The 22,553-nt window shown below is 33.5% G+C and overlaps 1 protein-coding gene across 50 annotated transcripts in view; it reads right to left on the bottom strand.

The window, feature by feature from the left end:
• LOC143222798 (CUGBP Elav-like family member 2) overlaps positions 1-22,553 on the bottom strand; it is a 316,460-nt gene that overhangs the window by 59,301 nt on the left and 234,606 nt on the right. For all 50 annotated transcript variants that reach the window (XM_076449788.1, XM_076449785.1, XM_076449803.1 and 47 more), the window contains one exon: positions 18,021-18,069. In XM_076449788.1, coding sequence (XP_076305903.1) covers positions 18,021-18,069 — 49 coding nt within the window. The remainder of the gene's footprint in view (positions 1-18,020; positions 18,070-22,553) is intronic.

Below are 22,553 nucleotides of genomic sequence, written 5' to 3'. Positions count from 1 at the left end.
AAAACTTGCGCCATCTCTTGGTAAAAATGTATAAACAACACTTTTCTAAAATGAAGAACAGCATTTAGCAATTCTGATATTTTCGTGGATCTAAACCATTGCTTCGGTATGATTCAGAATATTTTACCAATAATCCTCCATTATAAATAAACGTGTAGAGAGAGAATAACTCAGCTTTATCCTATACGAAGTTGTTTCTCTAATGATCTGTCTTTTAAATGACTCAAGACTTTTCGTGTTGATTTCTAGCTGCTCTGGTGAGTTCTGTTACTGAGAAAAATGCCTTGCTTGTAGCAACATTTAGTATAATTGAAATGCCATTATATACTGTTTTCACAGGAAAACAGTACTTGACCAGAAAAGATTGACGCGAGTTAACTTATAACCAGTCTTGCTGCAAGTATCAACAAACATACATTAGTACTTTAAAGTAGCAAATCCTTATGTGATAATATATCACGATTAAGGGTAACATTTAGGATGCACTAAAAGTAAATTCATAAACATTAAACTTGGTTTTATTTTAGTAATAGCAATATACACTGTTGATATGTAAACAATAAATGATGGTTTTACTTTAAAAGTAACAAAGTATTACTTTGTCACAACCGTTTTACAACGAAAAACCATGACGTAAATTGGAAAGTTACAACTACAGTCTGTCGTAACTTAGTTCAAAATACAGTTTATTTACCACAAGTTGATTTGATTTGGTAAGTAACCAGTAAATATCGAGCAAATTATTTTGATTGTATTTTTTTAGAACTTCACGGAGGACTAATGACTACAGTAAATAGATGTTTTGATTGAACAATACCTTTACTGCAGTTTTTGCTTTTTAAAATCAAGCTGCCCTCTAACGTTTATCTTTTGTTCAGAAAAAGTTAACACTTCCAGATATCAACAACGTTCTACTCATAATAACCCTCATACCCCGTATGAAGGACTTCGAGTTTACACGTCTGAAACAAAATAATATGTATTAAAACTGTACACACGTATTACGCAAAATATTTATCCTAACACAATGCATTTGAAACTATTTGGATACGTAAAGTATTATTATACAGTCACGAAAGAATACGGAAACAGGCAGACGAATGTATTGAGTACACGCTCACTAGTCGAAAGGTGGTTTATACAGTTCTACAAACAGAAAATCTGTAGCACAACGAATCATTTTATGTACCTACGAGAATGAGCAAAATTATGACACTGCGTGTCAAGAGATTGCTTTGTGCTATCGACTAACCCATATACACAACCATTCCGATTATCTAGAAAGCATTTAAAGCTAGCAAAATTGTTGTATACGAATAAAAGCATGTGTAACAAGCTATTAAGAAATTATAACATAAACCAGGGTAGAAAATAAACTTGTATAACGAAATGAGCATATGAGCAGTGCTTTAATAAATACTATTCCAAGTCGGAATTTACCATTAGATTAGTGGAGCAATAACCAATACACGTACAATAACAAGAAGTAAGCACAGTTATTTCTTTGAAGTATATATTACTATAAAATATAAGGAGTTCTAGCACTGATACTTTACATGTTCACACTATCAATATACATTCATCATTTTTTTAAAACACTTGAGTAAATTTATTTCGCATACCTAATATATTGATTTCTTTTTTAAACATGGGTTCACAAAATGATGCCCCCTGCAAAGTCGAGTGATTGTTATTATTATTCCTACTTGAATAAGAATAGGACTGACGAACAACAAATATTTACAACCTCGGATACAAACAGCTTTGTTTGATTGAATGCGGTCTTTAGAAAATTTAACTATGTAAATAAACCATATCACGCTAAAATAATTTACGTTGGAACTATTCAGTGAAAGGGAGAGGCAAACTTATCCATACAAACAACAAAACGAAGTTCCGCAAAATACTGAAAAGGAAACTTCCTATGGAAAGACAATTTATCACAAGTGACAGACCTCCCTTCAACTCTTCACCACCACATAATGCCATGAAAAATGCATGAGAATAGCTGCTATGAAGTAACGAGAGCGTTTTTTGTGTACTTCTCTCAAAGCCGGCTGCCCTGGACGATTAAAAGCTGTGTTCGATATCTACTGTGAGCTTGTATTTCCTGTCTCCGAAGTTGTTGTCAGTTGGTTTCTTTTCATAATGAAATTTAATGTGGTGCCTTAATACAGAAGTGACGTGGAAAAACGGTTCGTCATCAATCTGTCCGATACAGACCCAGAGAAACCTTTTGAGACATCCAGGCGACCAAAACGATCATTACAAAGATTTATAACAAGAGGAAAACTATATCGGTTCCCCTTCTGATATAGAAAAGACAAAGGACAAGAGGCGTACGAGCAAAAAAAAAGCACTGTTGCACTTGACTGGATGATATCTGTCATATGAAATACTCGTTTCTGGGCAAGTAATCAGTAAACTGCACGAGACTCCACGTTTTACCCTCTCCTGCAAAGCCGTTTTTAAAACACTACGCCCAAAACTTGCAGCTTAATGGGATGTTTACCTCACATTCTTGTAGAGTAGAAGATATGTCTACGACAATTTAGCAATCAAAATATCTAATTCAATGATTTTTTACTAACGAGCCAAAATATACTCAAGTTTCTAAACATAACACACACCGTACAAATAGCTGCCTTTTGAAAAAGTTCACATTAAAATATAAGAAATTTACAACTAAGATTTTCCAGCGTCATCTCTCATACATACGTCAACGGATAGCAGGTCATCCTTTCTTTATTTCAGAACTCCTAACACTTGCGTAAATTTTGGCGACATACCTTTCTTCTATGATTGTTGCAACTTAACGTCACTTATAAAAGTCAACTTCTTGGGCAAGACATACTGGATTGTTCGTTATTGATGTATCGCTCAACTAGGTTTATATGGAAAGAGCGGCGAAACTGTTCTAGGGGAGAGAAGTTCTAGAACGCAATACTTTTCAAGGCTGAGAATCAGCATCTTTTGATCTCTATCTACTTATCCATTTCATATTTTCGACAACAGTTATGATTTTAAAAACAGTTAAACAATTTCTTTAATGACAGCTATCCTATTTTACAAACAATAGAGTTGTCCAATTACCAGAAATCATACACTTTCTTAAGACTCGGCTGTCGGTTTTCAGTGTCAAAGGACTTAACACAAGATCTGTTTAATCATTACATGTGCACTTCGCAGACTCCAACTAAGAACCAATTAATTATTATAACATGACAATGACTGATGGACTTGAATTTTTTTATATGCTTAATAATTTTTCTAGCGGTTAATTATAAAAAAGTTGATCAAAACTTTGCCAGAAACATTAGCGAAAAATACGACTGTTTTTAAAGATATGAATAACCAATTGTAGGGTTTGAAGATTTCTTAAAATTTAAATTAAAAAAAAACTTAGTTAAAACTTTTTTTGTAAAAATGTACCTTATTGAAAATAAGCAAAACAATACATTTTTAAATGGTTAGACTAAAATATAGTCACTTTGAAACAAAATGCATAATAATGGCGACAAGAAAATGATGTTATTAGTATTCTTTCGTTCTCTCTCTCTCTCTCTATATATATATATATATATAAAAATTGGAAGAGTATTTTGGATCTTTTTTTAGCTAAGCGAATGAATAATGTTTTAAGACAACAGGAAAAAAATTTCTAAATAATCTCATTCCTTCCACAGAATACAAATTTCTATTTTCAATAACTGCTAACTGCCAATATAAACAGTAATTCCCGTTTATTATTCAAGATTCAACAAAACCGATTATATATAGATTTTTGTTTATAGCCATTTTATAAGATTTATAGAAATTTATAAATCCCAGCATTAATCCAATGAAAGTAGTTCACACTTAAAATGTATTATTTAAATATTGTGAGAACAAGCGAGTCGTATGAAATAAATTCATCTTCGTGACTATTTCGTGTGATGGATTTCTTAGTGTTACTAAACTAAACAAGATATAAAGAATACATTCCTTCAGACGACTATGCAAATATTTATGTATAACTGCCTTCATGTCATGTAAACCTTTCAGTACCATACGATCTTCCGACATGTCGTAAATTATTTAACTTTACCATGAAACCTAAGTGTGGCCCAATCCTATACAAGTGTATTTATACAATAATGCATGAAATAATTAAATACAATAAGATGCAGAATTTACTTAAGTCCTCCTTCCAACAATTTCTACAGAAAGTTACATATGTACATCTTGAATAAATCTGCTCATTTTTGAAAAACAAAAAAATTTTCTACGTGTTCACTTTTGTAGTACTGCAAAATGAGCCAGATACTGTAACTATCACGTCGATTAATCATTAGAGGTATCATTAGTAATGTATCAAACATGACACCACCATTACAACTAACTGCACGAGTACTGTTGTATGCCAGAGTCTGTGTTTTGATTATGAAATGACATTGTTAATGTCCAATGTTTTTTATGAAAATAAAAAAAATACACAGTTGTTTTACATTAAATATCTCTAGTTTTATCGCATATCCAGGATTTGGACAATAAACATTTTGATATTTGTACAAAAAATACCTTGCGCCAGCTTGCAGTTGAGAATGGTTTTAACGTTGTCATATTTGACGATTATACTTCATTAATGTTCGATTACATGCTGACGCTAGACATTCGTGGAACAGTCTGAAAATGGGCACAGTAAAGGTTACGTTAGTTCTCTAATGTGTCTTTAATTTTGGAAATATCAACTAGTAAACTGGTCCAATAATCCCTAACCTTATAGGTTTCGTTTGAAAGTTTATACATTCTATTTATTGAGATATATTTTATTCATGTAAGAAGTTGTTAGAAAACTAAAAATACCTTGAACGATAATGAAATAGATTGTTGAACATGATATCACGTAAGACCATTCATTCTTAACTGTATATATCAATCCTTAGAGAGTTAGTCCCTTACTTCAAAGATGGACAACATCATTAAAAATACGAATTAAACCACACTTAGAGTGCGAGTTTGTCTTTCGATACAGTGGAAAGTTTTGTGGTAAAAATATTTATAAGACTGAAAGTACAGTCGATTACAAAGAAGTTGATGGGAGTTACAAGAGTTTTCTTACATTAATAATAAAAATTTAACGTTGTAGTAAAAACACTTACATGAAGAGTTTAGTGCAGTCATTAATGTATAAATGCGACATATTAATATAAAACCATCACATACACAGCTTCACATTCCGGTAAGAAGAGAATGAGTTCTCCTTTATGAAATCGTACCAAAGATTTATTTTTTATGTAATCAACGTGTTCTTTAATGTACTAACTTCAAATATTCGAAACTCTGGTTAGATAGCACTTCAAAGATTAATGATAATTCTCAACTAGGAGTGCATCAAACTTCAATTAATTTAGTTGATTTGAACTGGTAGAACTCAACAGGCAGAAAAAAGAAACTAAATAATTAGGTAATGTTCAGAGAACATCACCTATGAATAGGGATTTAACACTAGAGGAAAAATTCCTGCTTTGAGTTGGGAAAAAAATACTGAAGTTAAAGAATATCCAGAAGACTGGAATTTTTACTAAGGAAATGGAGAGAGAATTATAATCAACAAGCTAAGCAACATCCACACATCTTTACGCTCGATATTTTAGAAAAGTAACCAAATACATAGCAATCGTATACACTTTATTTTAATAAACATATATATAATTAATTAAAAAAAACTTGATAGCTACAGTCAAACATTTTATGAAACCATACTGCTATGAAAGAATGGCCTAGAGAAAAGAACAGAAATATTTGGAGATATATGAAAAACGAATAGAAAAGGACAAAAACTATTTAGTAAGATTCATAAAAGTATTGTTATTTTTGGCAAAGACAGGAATGCTACCATGGTAAGAAGTTTTAACAACGCATTTAAATATATTTGTTTTTCTGGGTAAATAGTCAAAGAAAACAATAAGGAAAAATACCAACTAATAATTTACTTGCGACATAGTTTCACGTTAAAAATAAGAACGTTGTTTCATTTATGGATCGGGATGATGAAGAAAACAGGTTTTAATTAATTGTTGTTGTTATATTCAACAGCCGAAAAGCCCTGTTGTTCAAGCAATCGCTATTTGCAACTATTATGTTTTACAAAACGGTTAGTTCATGAAAATATCATGTTCACCAAACAGAAAAGGCTTGCACAAACCACTGATTAAGCTAACCTTACAGACTGAGTTTTAGACTTGATGACAGTTTGAAGGTTTCCTAAATAAAAAATAAAATGAAAGATTATGTGTATAGTCGTACGTTTTGTTTGCAGCAGGAAACTCGTTGCATTACAATAAGTAGTAATTAGTGAAAAAACAGCAGCAGCTTGGATACTTATTTCAATGAAGCAATTCGCAGCGGTTCTAAAAATCCTTAATACACAGTCAAATCATTTATGTATAAAATGACGAATTATCCACAATAAATAATCAACATTTTAAATACTAAGCTTTATATATAAAGAATATTCAATAAAGTCATTAGTTATGAGGTCATGAACTACAATAAAATAGGAATCTACAAAAAATTAAATAAAATGTTCTTTGTTTGTTTGTTCTTTACTGAATCAACAATTATTTATTTAAAGAACGCAAATTTATATAGCGCGTAACAACTTACATGCCTGGTACTTACCATGTATTAGTTCCTCTTTGCTTCAACCTTACATTGACCAATCTGCTAATTTAGAGCTTTACAGATTGTTCAAATAGTTTATAAATAGCAATTTTAAAACAAGCTACTTCAAAAGGGCTTCCTGTTAAAAATTTTAAATAAGTAAATTTCCAGTTTACATGATTCATTGAAACAATTGCTGCAAATTCTCTTTTTTCTGAACAATGGCTAATATAGGTCCATCAAAGATTGTAAAATTGGACAGAAAGGTTTAGTTAGTTGGTTCGATAAAGAAATTAGCTTTTTCTGAGAACAGACTTTCATTACAGCAAAAAGTTATGGCCGAACTTCCTTTTCATACAAAAGCACGACAAGAGATCGTATAATTTCGATGAAAGACAACGTTTTTCATTTTTGGGATAAATCTAGGCTTAAAACTCGAGCAAAACACTACTGCAATGAAAAATTAATAGCTCTTTTGCACGAATGAAGCAACATACAGAAACAGAGTAAGACTAGGACTGAGAACCAGATAAAAAAAAAACCGAACATTTTCGGGACAACGTTCATGTAATAAAGATAAAAACAAACTCGTAAAGGATGTAATTCTTGATGGTCCAGCTCTGGCAGCAATTTATCACCAGGTCATAAGGAATTGAAAGTATAATGAGCTGCTGCAGGCCCTTCCACATTACAAAAAAATCAAGTGACTCCTTTACCAAAAAGGGCAACGCCCGAAAAAAATCAAGAAACGTTGCTAATATGAAGCTTTCTTCAACTATTATTTAATAGGGTATGTATTACTAGTCACCAGACTTCTAACAAATCCAATGACAGAAACATTTCACAGTTAGAAGTTAACCGCTATTCAATTCTCGGAAAAACCAACGGCATGAAACTGCAAAAACAATAACAGCATCTTTTGATCCTAAGGGCTCCCTATCTGTTCATTGGGAAGATCCTTTAAGACATCTCAGGCCAGGAATCGCCTGACAGATTTCGAAGTAGTCATTGCAAGAAAAGCTATTTTAAAGTCTTAAAACGTCCTTCTGAGACAGATAAAGCAATGAACGCCTACTGTGGTAAAGCAGTTAAATGACTGATAAGTGTTGTCTTTTGTTTGTTATTAAGCACAAAGCTACACAAAGGGCTGTGCTCTGCTCACCACGGGTATCGAAACCCGGTTTTAGCGTTGTAAGTTCGCAGACATACCACTGCACCACTGGGGGGGGGATTGATAAGTGACAATGTTTCAGCAATGAGCTTCGACATAAAATAAAACAAAACATGGCCAAAAAAGTGATGCTTGAACACTCAATGAGCAAACGAAAAAGCAAATTATTCTATATCTTGCATACAGGGATTACATGTACGAGACTGTCATCAGAAAGTTCTTTTTTATTTGTTTTGTCCTACCAGTAGTCTTCACGGTGCCGTTCTCAAGGCATTTCAACAATTCTGGATGTATATCAATCAGAAGAACTATAAGATTTATGTGATGATGATCAAACTGCTCATTTCATTGCTTATTGTTGGTATCGGCTGATTTCACTTGCAAATAAATGTTTGCAAAGCTCACTACTAAGAAATAATTACCAAGAGCTTTAAAAACTTGGGATCATATTGCTTAGGGATGTGCCTGAGTAAGATATTTGCTTTCAATATTCTGATGCCTCACAAAGGTGCGCGACAGATAGTCCATTTCAATTATAGTCTAAACATCTGAATGTTTGAACAACAGTTTTTCCCTCACAAACTTAGGTGAAGGACCTCAGACATTTTAATTCGTTTGCTTCGAAAATCTACCTTAAAGAAATATTTTTTCTCTGTTTTCCTATTTCAACTCCATCTAATGATTTTCATTTTCTAAGCACCATTCATTAGTATGACATAGATAATCATTCCAAAATATTTCGTCGTCATCTATGGAATGAAAGTGAAGAACTAGTTGGGTTTTTATTTTTTCATGAGAGCATGCTTTTTGAAGTTAAAAAACACGGAAGATGGTTCACGCTTTGGAAAATGGCGGTTCTGAAAACTGTTCCAAAAGAATACAGCTTGATTCTTCTGGAATACAAAACAAAAGCCTCTATTATTATTGTCTTTGAGGGCATATAGAGGTTCTTTAAAATCCTAGGGATTAAAACAACCATTTTAGATAGTTATGTAAATTATTGGTAAAATTGACAGGAATCTAATAAACTTGTTAAAACAATAAAACTTGGTAAATGATACAGCAGAAATATGAGAATTATTAATTCAAAACTAATGTAATCCTAATAAAACAGGATGACTAAAAAAGGATCCTACTTTAAGTTCAAGAAGTTCCCTGAAAAGAAATCGAAACAAAAATTAGCACCTGTAAAAAAGCTAAAGCCTAACAGAAAAACACCTTTATGTCTATTTTGTTCATTGTTTACACTGTTTAATTTAAAATACGCGGATTTTTTTCATAAAACATTTTTGTTTATTATTTACTATGTTTTATTGGAATAAAGTTATTTTATTCTTGTAAGAGTATTTTTATCCGCTTTTAATAATTCAAGTATTTCGGAAAAACCTCTAAATAAACCCCAACTGATAAAATCTTTGGTGATGTGTTTTATCTCATAAAACAAACAAACTTAAAAGGCGAGACTGAATATTAAAAACATTCAACCTTTCCCTCTTTATTGGAGAGTATCCTAATGTCCATGTTATTATTTTATTAACACCCGAATTCTCACAATTCTTAAACGATATTTTGTCATAAGTTTCAAATTGTAAGACTCTGTTTCATAACCTACCATATACAATAAACGTTTTAATCATAACAAGATGAATGATCTTAAGGTATTAGAAAATATCAAAATAAGTTAATGGTCTTCTCCAACCATATACCGTCTTCCATATAAAAAGCGCTGTAGTTCAACACAAGTTTGTTTCGCCTGCCAGTGTACAACCACATACGCACCGTACAAAGAAATGTTGGTACAAAGCACATTTTAAGTTAAGGTAGAAGGTAGTTACGTACTTGTTTCTAGCGTAAAGAATCGTTAATTCTAACTGTCACACACACACGACATTAGTACACTAAACGCTGAGCTGCGATAGATCTGATACCTCCTAGGTCTATACTTGTGTTCTCCAACGATCGATTTGTTCCCTATGGGGCAAATAGATCTATTCTCATCTGACCACAGTATTTTTCAATGTTCTACTACGACTCGTCCAGTCTGAGCGACAAAGAGTGCTTTTCCCCCTAAAATTCACTCTTAACTCCCAGGAACAGTTCCACCCCACCAAACTCCTTATTACTTGTTAAATAACACAGACAAGAGAAATTCTTAAAACGTAATAAGGTATTCTATGCGAAAACATTTTACATTAAAACAAACAAAGCTTCGCAATAGGCTATTTACGCTTTGTCTATCGCGGGGAATTTACCACAGTTCTTAAAAACAAACTCATTAAGAATCGATACTAGAAATCTCGAAGCGGATAAAATACATCGGACACTTTAGTTTTAAAGGAAAATTCTTAAACTTGCTAAACACTGCACTACTGTAGATTTGTTTTGGCGGAGAAAATCAAATGAATTCATTAACAATATGAAAAAATAAAATAAAAAATTAGCAATACAAAACGTACCCGATTAACTGTAAGGCTTACAAATAGTGTCAGAAAACAAACATCATGAATCAATCACAAGCAAGGTTTAGACAAATCTAGCGTGGGAACATTTTACTAGTATCACTTAACAGCAAAATGACAAAACCACCCTGCAACCTGGGAAAGTTATGATTCATTGGTTACTAGCGCACATGTATGATTCGCTGGATTTTTTCAAAGGTCTAACGGTAAAAAAAAACAAAAAAACATGTTACTGTTTGTGTTTGTACGAAAATTAAATCAACTGGGATAAACAGGTAAAAATCTTGGAATCTATCTAGATAATACGCTTGAGTCTGCCCGTGCGGCATCTTCTAGCAAATTTCACAAACTCTACAAATCTTATATCGGTAGAGAGATCTCTTTGCCCAGAGTCCAGAATACATATTGGCATTCAGAAGCATACTACCCGTTTTTCGTTTAGTTAGTATTTTTAATGCAGCGAGTACGCTATACAATGGCACAATATCATTGTCACAACGTAATGACTGGCTTCAACTTTAGTTGTTGCTTTTTATAACTTGCGAAGCATTTCACACAAAAAAAACAACACACTAAATATAATTGCATTTGGCTTTCTTGACTTCCATCTAAAATACGCATGCGCAATTCGTTCAAAACATAACTCTCTGAATACGCATTCAGATGTTTCTACATACTGAACTAAGTTTGCTTTCATTATAATTTTGCATTCACTTTACAATAGTTTAGCCTCGATTTGTTTCAAAGACCGATATAAACACTATTTAGCTTTTTTTTTTTTTTAGTCTTTATTCTTTGTTTCAAACTCTTAAAACGTGTCATACGCTGAGCACTCATAACTGGTTCATACTTAGTACACTATTATAAATACCATTACTATACTGTTTAAGTCTAGTATTATCAAAGAAAGTTAAGTACGTCTAGGTTTATTAAACCGACCGCGTAAATTTTTTTATACAGACTAGGATTTATCGATGTAACACACTGCCTGCAACAAAATGCAACTTAAATGTTGTGTGTGGAAATGACAGAATAAGGAAAATTAAAGTGAATGGCATGAAAACAACCGTAAAGATTTTGCAGATCGTGGCTAATTTACATTAATGTTCTTAATAGTTAATAGCTAACTTTCTTCAGTCCATTTGACAGAACTGTTGGAAAAGCAATCGCGATATAATGTTTACATGCAGTTTGTCAAATTTATGAATAATTCATTGGTTTACTAAAAATACATTATAAACATACAATTCGAAGCTTTAGCTTACTAACTTACTACTGCATATCACAATTTATGTTAATCGATAGTTTTGAAACTGAGTTTCGGACACAGTGGAAAACAACTTGCAATAAAGTCTAACAAAGTGTTCGAAGCACTTTTTGAATAAGAAAGTGCAAGAAGATTCTCTAGAAGATGTTCCCACTTAAGCATCATTCATATCCTATAAACCTCCAAAAATAGTGTTCGGTGAGGTAGAAAGTTAGTTCTAATCTGGCTGGGAGAAATACCACCCTCTCTGTCATGGATCCTTATTCTCGCGAAATGATTGCCCTAGTAAGGAGTCGATGGCTTGAGAAAAGTCATTAGTGGGTTACTTCTTAATTATAACGCGAGTGCAGCGTTATTAATGGACGAGAGTTACTAACATATCTAGACGATAATCTATCCAGTTTGTGCACATTATAACAAATTACGTATAATATCAGGCCCGGCATGGCCAGGTGATTAAGGCACTCGACTCGTAATCTGGGGTCGCGGGTTCGAATCCCCGTTACATCAAACATGCTCGCCCTTTCAGACGTCGGGGCGTTGTAATGTTACGGTCAATCCCACTATTCGTTGGTAAAAGAGTAGCCTAAGAGTTGGCAGTGGGTGGTGATGACTAGCTGCTTTCCCTCTAGTCTTACACTGTTAAATTAGGGGCGACTAGCGCAGATAGCCCTCTTGTAGCTTTGCACGAAATTAAAAAAACAATGTAATATAGGATATCAAAAATTACATATAATACTCAACACAATTACAAAAAAAATGATTCTGAACGTTAGGATGCAAAAAACAAATATCGACAAGAAAAAATCTTTATACAAAAATAAATACAACAAACTTTACTAGAACATGTACCTTACATACTTGACCCACGCAACGTATAATGACCTTAAGAAAACTTTCAGAAATGCATAATAGTTATGTGATTTTCCTCAATATAAACACTGCATTATAGCAGGAAACTAAAATTCAAAAAACAAGTATTGGATAATTGGAATTTATAATATCTTGCCCACGATAATGAAAAGCTATTGTAATGTCAATAATCTCTCAGTTCATTTTTTATTCGAGCCATTCAATTGTCAAGTCATGTAACATGTAATGTTAATGAACAAATATTCATCTACGCTTCTAAACTAATATTTGGTAAAGATAGTCGCATCTTTATAAGATGAATCATGATACGTAAGATTTGCATAACATGAACTGATGGGTGAGAGTTTTTAACAGTAGTTTTGCGTTATCCCAGGGGTTATCCTTACTCCGGAGTTTGTATTTTTACATTTATTTGTGTTATAAGCGTATATAAACTTCCGTATGAAACGACATGAAATGAATAATCTCTGAAGGTTGTAGTACTTTTAAAAAGGGAAGTATCAGATAATTACATTTACGGGAATTTCTCATTCTTGTATGAAAATGCAAGTCACACCTGCTTGTAGCAAGATGAAAACGAGAAATCCGAATGCTAATAAATAAACCTTTGAAAACGTTTCTTCGAACAACTGCCTCAAGAGATTTCCAAAACACTACGAACCTATACAATTTAGACAAGCTTTCAGTGGTTTCAAAAACTGGAAATTGCCAGCTTCGTTATGATATTCGTGTGTTTACCACTAACTATTACAATATAACGTGAAATATTAACGCACTAATAACCTACAAAGTGTTACGATTACACCAAAAAATAAAGCCGAAAAGTCAACGGAAAAGGTTGGGCAGACGATCTGAACATGAACAACGCATATAATTACAAGAACTAAATAAATAAGCTACTTAAAACTACTAGAACACAAAAAGAGAACCGAGAAAGACGAGCGCCAGTCTCAATATACAAAATTGTGTAATAAATATAACTCGGGTAGTCCCATGCAACCTTCAAAACAACTACATAATTAATTACTCACCCTTACCCATTATATTAGCATTAACCACCGACCTTAATGTACCAAACACTTGGGGGCGATCATTACTTGTTTATCAAACTGTCTGATCGATCAGTTTGGCAGTGTCAGACCCTATATTTTGTAAGCATCTAAACTTACTTTTAAACAATTGTCGCTCCCCACAACTATAACAGACACACAGAAGTTTAACAATGTCATTTCCATCCAATAATACAAATATAAATTTATATATCAAGACAGGTCATTCTTGATATTCCTAACAGTTCAAAAAGTGACGGATAATTTATTTTTTATACAGAATGGCGAAAGGAAATGAGACGCAAACAATGTTATAAAAATGGAATACACATACACACACAAATATAATTTGTTTCCGTAACAGCGTTCGGTAATTCTACATCAGCCGTTTTGGGCAACAGGTAATCAATCACACGGTTTCTGCAGAAAATTTCAGCTCGTTTACTGATCAAAATGGTCCATTGTAAGAGAAACCCCTCAGCTTCCCCAAGTAGCGAACTGTCGTGTATAAATCAAGTTCAATGAGAACCTGTTTAGGAACCTTGAACAAAAGAAGGACAAATTATCATGGAAAGTGAAAATCTAACAGGCTAATAAAAGAGAACTAGTTTCACATACGACTTCAAAATTACCTTCCGCTGTTTCTAACTTGTACACAGGCCCAAAATATACCATACAAACTAATGACACTTCCACATTTATGTGTATAACGACGAAATCAATACAACCTCGGGTGTCAAAATTAACTAAAAGTTTAATTAATCTTTCAATTACAGCTTGTTTGCAGCAATTAACTCCATAACATTAAGGAATATTCCGATGTTTTTTTTAACGCACAGACTGTACGAAAGGCAACTCGTCAAATGCACCTACTACCAATTCTTATCTCACCAAACAGTGATATTTCACTACCACTACTACATCTCGCTTAATGTCTAAAATGTGTGTAAAGCGTTTTTACGGCAAAGGACACAACTACTGATCTCTTGAATTTATACGACAGGTACCTTAAGAAGTAAGCCACGCCCAGCCCAAAATTCTGTAATACAAAAAAGTGGGGTTTGACAAATGATGCCAGAATTGACCTTAATAAAATGTTTACTATAAATTAGTAATCCTAGAAAATAGTAAAAACTACATGAAAATAAAATAAGTTTGTTTCTTTGTAGCCAAAAAAAAAGATTCCATTTTTATCCCTTAAATATAAATAAAACAGACAAAAGTGATATATCACCACTTAAACAAGTCAATATACAATACTCAGATATGATATTCATATTACAATGTCTGATAATAATTGTTGGTTTGTTTTGGAATTTCGCACAAAGCTACTCGAGGGCTATCTGTGCTAGCCGTCCCTAATTTAGCAGTGTAAGACGAGAGGGAAAGCAGCTAGTCATCACCACCCACCGCCAACTCTTGGGCTACTCTTTTACCAACGAAAAGTGGGATTGACCGTCACATTATAACGCACGCCTTAACGCGCCCTAACGGCTGGGAGGGCGAGCATGTTTCCAACTGGGGTGTTCAGGAACGAAGTGAGCGACTCGAGGATGGAGAACCCTGGCGGCGCGTTTTAAAAACTGTAATTGATTAGATACCCTTGACGACCCTCAGATTACGATGCGCACGAGAAAACCTTTCACGGCCTGGGCGCGCTAGGCCTGATGAACCAGGCTGCCTATCTGATAATAAAGTGTTGCAATATAACCTATATGAAAAGGAGTGGCTAGTTTTCTCATTTTAGCATGTATTGCAACCCATTTACAAGATTAACACATAAAAAACGTCTGCGTTACAGTACTTATAGACAACTAGCCCTAAGTTAAACGATCATTTCTAATATGCACTTAAAAATCAGTTCCATGCGAAACAGCTAAAACATTTTAGGCCCACAATGTTTTTTCATTCTTGATTGATTGAAAGTAGTACTTGGTGTTTTTCTTTATCAGCCTGTGCTAGAAAAAGTTAAATAAACAAGAACAAAACATAAAAAGACAAGAAAATTCAAATGTTGCAAAACTCGTAGCAAACGCGCATAAAGTATTTTCAACAGAGAAACCATTTGATTCAGGACAAGTAAAAATTAATTATGAGCATTGTTCTCCAGTTTAGAAAATGCGTTCACATCGTAACAACTGTTATTATAAAAAATGATTTACATAAGTAATGTTTGCACCATTTCAGAGTATGTTGTATCCTAAGCCGTTCTGATTAGCTCTGTATTCAGCAAAACGCGTCGTGGGCAATGGATATGCCAGACACTGTGGCTCAAACACTATTATATACTCTTCTTGAAAAACCATAAAGGATGGAATAAATAATGTAATGTCAACAAGATAATGTGCTACTACAAGTATGACTACTTATAATTATACTTCGCCAGCTTAGAAAAGAAGTTTAAAAACACCAATAGATTCAAGAGGGCAATTTGGATTTTGAAAGCACCTGACATCACCTACTAAAATTCACAAAACAAGATTAAGAATTGTAGTTGTTCTGTATTTTATCTCAGGCAAGTCACAAATTTCTTATGTACAGTACGTGTAAAGACTTCAAATAGCTGGAAATTTGAATTTCGAAGTAAATTAGATGTCGATATGTACTAAATTTGATATTTGTCAACACAACTGATACATAAATATTCTTAACGAATATATTTAATATACAAACAAGAATACAATTTATAGTAACTATTTGTAATAACCATAATTTATAAGCAAAAATTTTACAAACTCACATACAATAGTCTTCTATCTGATTCCAAACTCATCAATAGTCATAGTCCACAACGAGCAAATTCATTTTATGTTGATACACGAAAACACTTCACTTGACAAGAATGTTAGTTAGCTGTATTCTTGTTTGGTCTAACAAGATATATATCTCTCTCTAAAAAGTAAGCTTGTACATCTAATGTCCTCGTAGAAATACTAATATCCTAAGTTAATTCGCTGAAGTTGAACGTTCGTAATCCTCAAAATCTATAAAGGTTCCTGGTCAAATACGTGTAGAAAACCAACAATATTCTACAACTGTTTCTCGGCGCCTTGCAATAAGTAGCTTTTATACTCAACAAGACTAGATTCCCGAAAGCTCAACAATACTCGAATATACGCTAGTGTTTTCGTAAAACGTATTGTTGATTCTCGAAAATCTACAAATTTACAGAACAAGCGTGACTTGTGCAATACACATTTAACAATATACGTTACATGCATCAAACTGAAACAAACACTGATACCACAATAAATGTATAAAAGTAAATTCGGTATATGGTTCAGTGGTGTTTTTTTTTTTTTAAGTAATTTATCATTCGGTCCTACGTTATACAACACAGAAAATATAACAAACATACGACTTGTGCAGTCTACACTTTCTGAGAGTTAAGTATCAGAAGTACACAACTTAGTAATACAGTATTTGCAAAAACTATCACCGTTTCTACGTCAAGAAAAATATTATTTCTCGTTTTGTTTTTTCAGATTTAATGAATAATTATTAATAAGAAATTCTGACTAACAGTAAACACGTGTTTGATAATATTAAGCATAATATATCTGCTATATCAAGTGAAGACAAGGACGTTCGATCAGTCCCAGGACTAATTGTTCAGGTAAGATTAATTTTACCACCATAGCATTTTTATTCTGGTTCTCAGACGCTCTCACTTCCTCCCTGGAAATTCTTAATTCTAAATTGAAAATAATTTTACATAAAAATGTGCATCACTAAGTACTATAACAAACAGAAAAACACTGAATGAGTTTTGTGCCGAAAACAAAGAAGGTTATTCGCTACGAAGTTCTTAATGATTTCTTTATGAACCTTACGTTGAGTACTGTTATAACTATAAACACAACCCACGAAAGAGGCTTCTCTTGGCAGTATTCGGTGAAGGGTGTACGTGCGTGTTTTGTTACAGCAAAGCTACATCGGGCTATCTGCTGAGTCCACCGAGGGGAATCGAACCCCTGATTTTAGAGTTGTAAATCTGTAGGCTTACCGCTGTACCAGCGGTGGACCAGTATTCGGTGAATTCGTTTTCTTCATTAACACACAACAATTTATACTTGTGAAACTGTTCGATTTTCGTATTTGCAACCATTAAAATTAAATATAAACTACGCAAATATATCAAATCGGCACCAGGGTTTCATACAAAGTAGGATGGAAGATGATATATAAAATCCTTTAACAAATCTCGAGGTTGTTAATATAGTGTATGTTCTATGTAACAAAATACAGGTTCTACACAAGTTTTAGTTTTTAAGCGAAAAGTTACACAATGAGCTATTTGCAGTGAATTACAGTATATACTTAAAGAAGGAAAACAGGCATCTGTAGTAAATGTTGGTTATACACATGGATATAACCATGGTTAATGCAAATTATTGATGTACATCTTATTTGTAAAAAGAGATGTTAATGTTATCACGTTTGAAATGAAAACTCCAAAATATGAAAATCTCTTATTACCCTATTGAAATATATAAACCATCACACAACCTGAAACCAAAATCAACAAGCTGACGTAAGATACAAACTGTACTCACCGTTTCTGTTTTCACTATCAGCAGGCTTCATCTGGATAGGGTGATGCATCTACAGGCACACAGAGAAGAAACGATCAGACTTGCGTAAATATAAATTAACACGACACATTGTACTCACAGTTCTGATACAAAAATATGCACATAACATTTTACGATCTAAACACACAAATCCAGCGTAGACTAAAATGTAGACAAATGTATACGTTAACCACTCAAACATCAACTAAAATATGAAGCACAAACTGAATTGTATGGGTAATAATGCAAAACATATTAACTAGTTATAGTCAAGAGTTAGATCATGTATATAAAACAAAAATAAATATAATGAATAATTTCCTAAAAACCGTGTTAGGACAACAGGTTTTCAGTGATGACGAGAAACCCACTTGAAATAAAAATGTATTCTCAAGATGACATTACAAACTGTCTTTGTTAACCTGAAGATGACCTAAGGAGATCGAAACGTTGTTCTATACTCAATTTAATTAAAGTTTTAATACACATACCAGCCGTCTTTAGAATACAAGAAGTTTTCGTTTAGTGGATAAAACTATCTTAAAACATTAAAATTAACGGTTTGGAGAATGACAAAAGTCTGTAAAAATGTAAAAATTTTACATTATTTTCTTGCCTTTTCCTGTAATACTTTTACCTTAATTTTGAGCTGAATTATGAATTAATATTTAAAGTAAAACAGCAAGGCATGAGCTAATTATAATCACATGAAATTTAACAACTCCACCTTTCTCTCCTGAAACCTGAACAGATCAACAATCTCACTTATATTTATATCACCCAGATGTTTGTTTAATTCGTATATTTACATATTACTATGCAAAGAGAGCGCTATATAAACAATACAAATTTGGATCACAGGGTGTCCAAAAATACCGAGGTCTTGCAGATGAACTTTATTCCAAAACGCTGATTTAAATTAAACGTTTTTTTTTTTACTTTTGTGGCCCAATATTAATAAATATTCAGAATTCTGACAAACATACTGGAATTTTAAACATTTTATTTATATAGTGGAACTTTATTTGTTCATCAAATTCCAGGTTACCAAATGCTGATGTGGTTAAAAAACCAAACCGTCATAAAATCCCAACTAACGTAACCGAAGACACCCAAAAAATAAATGAATAAAAATCCCCAAGCTCTAAAATATTTAAATACACAGAATTCTCTATTCAACGAAGGGACAAAGATTCCATTTTTCAATAAACCTGACAGCAACGTTATCAAGAAGTCGTCCCAGGATTCAAAACTAGCATCTAACCCTGAACAAAAGTGTGGATACTTTAAAATGTTCCAAGTAATTTATCCAACTGTTTTAAACTAATGGACGCTCATTTAATAAAATCTCACTCGTTAAATAGCAAAGCTATTACTTACAGCCAATAGAGAAACTACACGTCATATATATGTATGTATATCAGTCTTGTCAGTTACACCCTACTACATCCACTACACAGTTAATAAATTATATCAACATGGTGTCTTAATTACATGAGTAATTTCATTGGGGATACACGTCAAACCATTTCCCATTTTACCTTTATCAGCAACATTATTCCTAAATCTTAAGGGAAGAGGGCTATAAACAAATTATTTACGTAAAATTACTCACTTTTCTGGAGCACAAACCTTTAATATTTATACGTAGGTGAAACCTGTATTAACATACGTATAGCTAGATGTGTTATTAAATAAAGCGATTAATAAAACTCTGACTAAACGACCCTGGTGTCTTTTACAGCAAACAATATTCTTATGTTATAGTGCTGGGTACACTCCATTGTTGTCCACATAATTTTTATTACATCTTACAAAAGGAAGATTAAGTGTAATGTTTTTGTTTGTTTGCAAGATACAACTTCAGTTTACTTAATTGTATTAAGTAAATGCCCAGTATTTCAGATCTGTTATGTATAAAAACCAGACTTAGGTTTATAGTAAATCTCACTGGAAACCAATTTTCTAATGTACGTACAAGTTTCTATGCTGCATACTCTAACAAGACAACATGACACCGAACACAATGAGATCAAGTATGAAATAAGATATAATCTAAATTGCCTACTCTCAGTACGATGTCAAGGTTAAAAAATCTCTACGACGCATCTGCACACACAAGGTAGGCTGAAGAATGTTGTTCATTACAGCACGTCTGCACAATATACTGTTATAGAAGAGGGCTGAAGCAGTCACCCATATCAAGCCAACACAATGCACCCGTATCCGTATAACTACGGCTGAATCATGTCACCCATATCAAGCCAACACAATATAGCTGTATCCGTCTAGCTACGACTGAATTAGTTCAGCCACAGCAAGCGTACACAATTTAGCTGTACCCGTCGTAATTACGGCTGAATCAGGTCAGCCATATCAAGCGAACACCAGGTAGCTGTATCCGTCGCAACTGAAGCTAAAACACGTCAGCTGTTGTAAATTAACAGGATGTAGGTCACTCCAGTGAAATGAAGTCAAGAATATCTCTACAAAGACAGTAGCAGAAATAAAATTTCGAAACAGTCAGTATCTAAAAGTTCTAGCTGTACAGGAAAAGGGTAAAAAAGTATATGAAACGTGGCTGAAAAAGTAATAGTAAGAGATACACGGCAATGAAGGATTAAGTCTATCTGGTGTAACATGATACGTGGTAGTACGAGTTTACATGGTGACTGGGACACAAAATCCTAGATTGTTTTACCTGTGTGAGTGATAGTAAATATTTCGTAGTGACAGGAACGTAAAATCTTTAGGCTGTGTACCCGGATCAACTGCAGTAGAAGTCCCGTGACGACAACAAGTCACTAGAATATTAGTGTTTGTATACAGTAGTGAACAGCAGCAGATCCACCAGGTGTCTATACTAACCATGAACTAACAGCGTACATTCTAAATAACATACGCATAACCAAAAATAATACTCAACTATAAAACCTTTAACTAACAATTTCAAATATACTTGCTCTCATCAGCCCTTACCAACAACTTAATCCACAAATAACTCACACAAAAAACTTCATTACTCTGTAGTAACGAACGGTACAACAATACTAAATGTATACAGCCACTACTCTTGAAGACTAATACAAAAACAGATAATTACGTCGTAACCAGGATTACCTGCCTTATATTAAAGAAATCTGGAATATGCAAGTCATCATGTTACGTGTTATAAAGTAGGGTGGAATGGAAAGTATCAAAGCTACATTTTAACATTGTTCAATGTTCATAGGCAGTGCAATTTAATCGAAGAGTGGTCACTTTTAACAAGGGTAAGAACCCTTTCCGACGCAAAATATATACTCCGATCATTAAAATATATTCAGATCGGAGATTAAGAAATTCCAACACGTGAATATTTCTTGTACCTAATGGTATTGGCAACCGAAAGAAAGTTTATAAACTTGAGTCTTAATTTTGTTGAAATTCACACAAAACTACTCAAAGTGCTATCTACACTAACCATTCCTAATTTCTAAATGACAGACTAGAGAGAAGGCAATGAGTCAATACCACTCGCCATCAACTCTTAGTCCAATCTTTATCAACGAATACTTGGATTGACCATAATCTTACAACGTCCCATGGCTGAAGGAGTGAGCATCAAAGGCACGTTTGACTCCGATCCAAAGATTAAGAGTACAACACCCTAACCACTAGGCCATGCTAGGCCTAACTTGAGGCAGCCGGACCATCTCGAGTGATATTCGAAACAAATCGTACTTCAACCGTGATAGGCAAAGTGCGTCGTCTTGTAACAGGTGAGATTACATGAACAGGAACATCAGTACAAAAGTCGTCTACGTGTTTCAGGGTACAATATGCAACAATAAAAAAAGATCTCCATTTGGCAAAGCGACACGAGTTGCTTCCACAATATATTTGTTCAACCTTCGCATACCTCAAACATCTAGAAAATGAAACGTGTATGCACACTATTACATACAGAGAGATATAGGTTACAACGTCGGATGCAGCGCCTATGAAGTTTTGCGCTAATAGATTGTTGACGCAAACTCTGGTAAACCAATCGAAATTCTCACACTTTAGATAGCTTATGAAAAACATATAGTAATACTCTTGATGTAGCAAGTCTTGAGAATAAACAATTTGCAGTGGAAACTACCAAGTGCAACTTTGTCAAGATGTACGACCGTTAGACAGCTTACGACCAGACGTGGTGAATTCGACTGCAACGAAGTGTTGAGGCTCCAAATCGCTTTAATATGAGGTATTCGACCTTACATTTCTTACTTCTAAATTCAGAATAAACATGTATTGCTATGCAATTCATGGCTGAATATGAAACATCGGTTATGTTATCACGCTATTTTCAACTTATGAGCGATTTGGGCATTATAATTATACACGAAAAAAAAAAACGTAATATAAAATATCCCCTAAGCATGCTCCAGTGCCCATATATAGGCCAGAAAAAAACCCACAAAGGGCAAACAAAAGGGGCTTCAATAGCTTTAAAGTAACCTACAGAACAATTATTCTGCGAATCTTTAC

This window comes from Tachypleus tridentatus, chromosome 8 (assembly GCF_004210375.1).
Source record: "Tachypleus tridentatus isolate NWPU-2018 chromosome 8, ASM421037v1, whole genome shotgun sequence".
NCBI lineage: Eukaryota > Metazoa > Arthropoda > Merostomata > Xiphosura > Limulidae > Tachypleus > Tachypleus tridentatus.
This window is presented reverse-complemented; position numbering and strand designations above follow the sequence as displayed.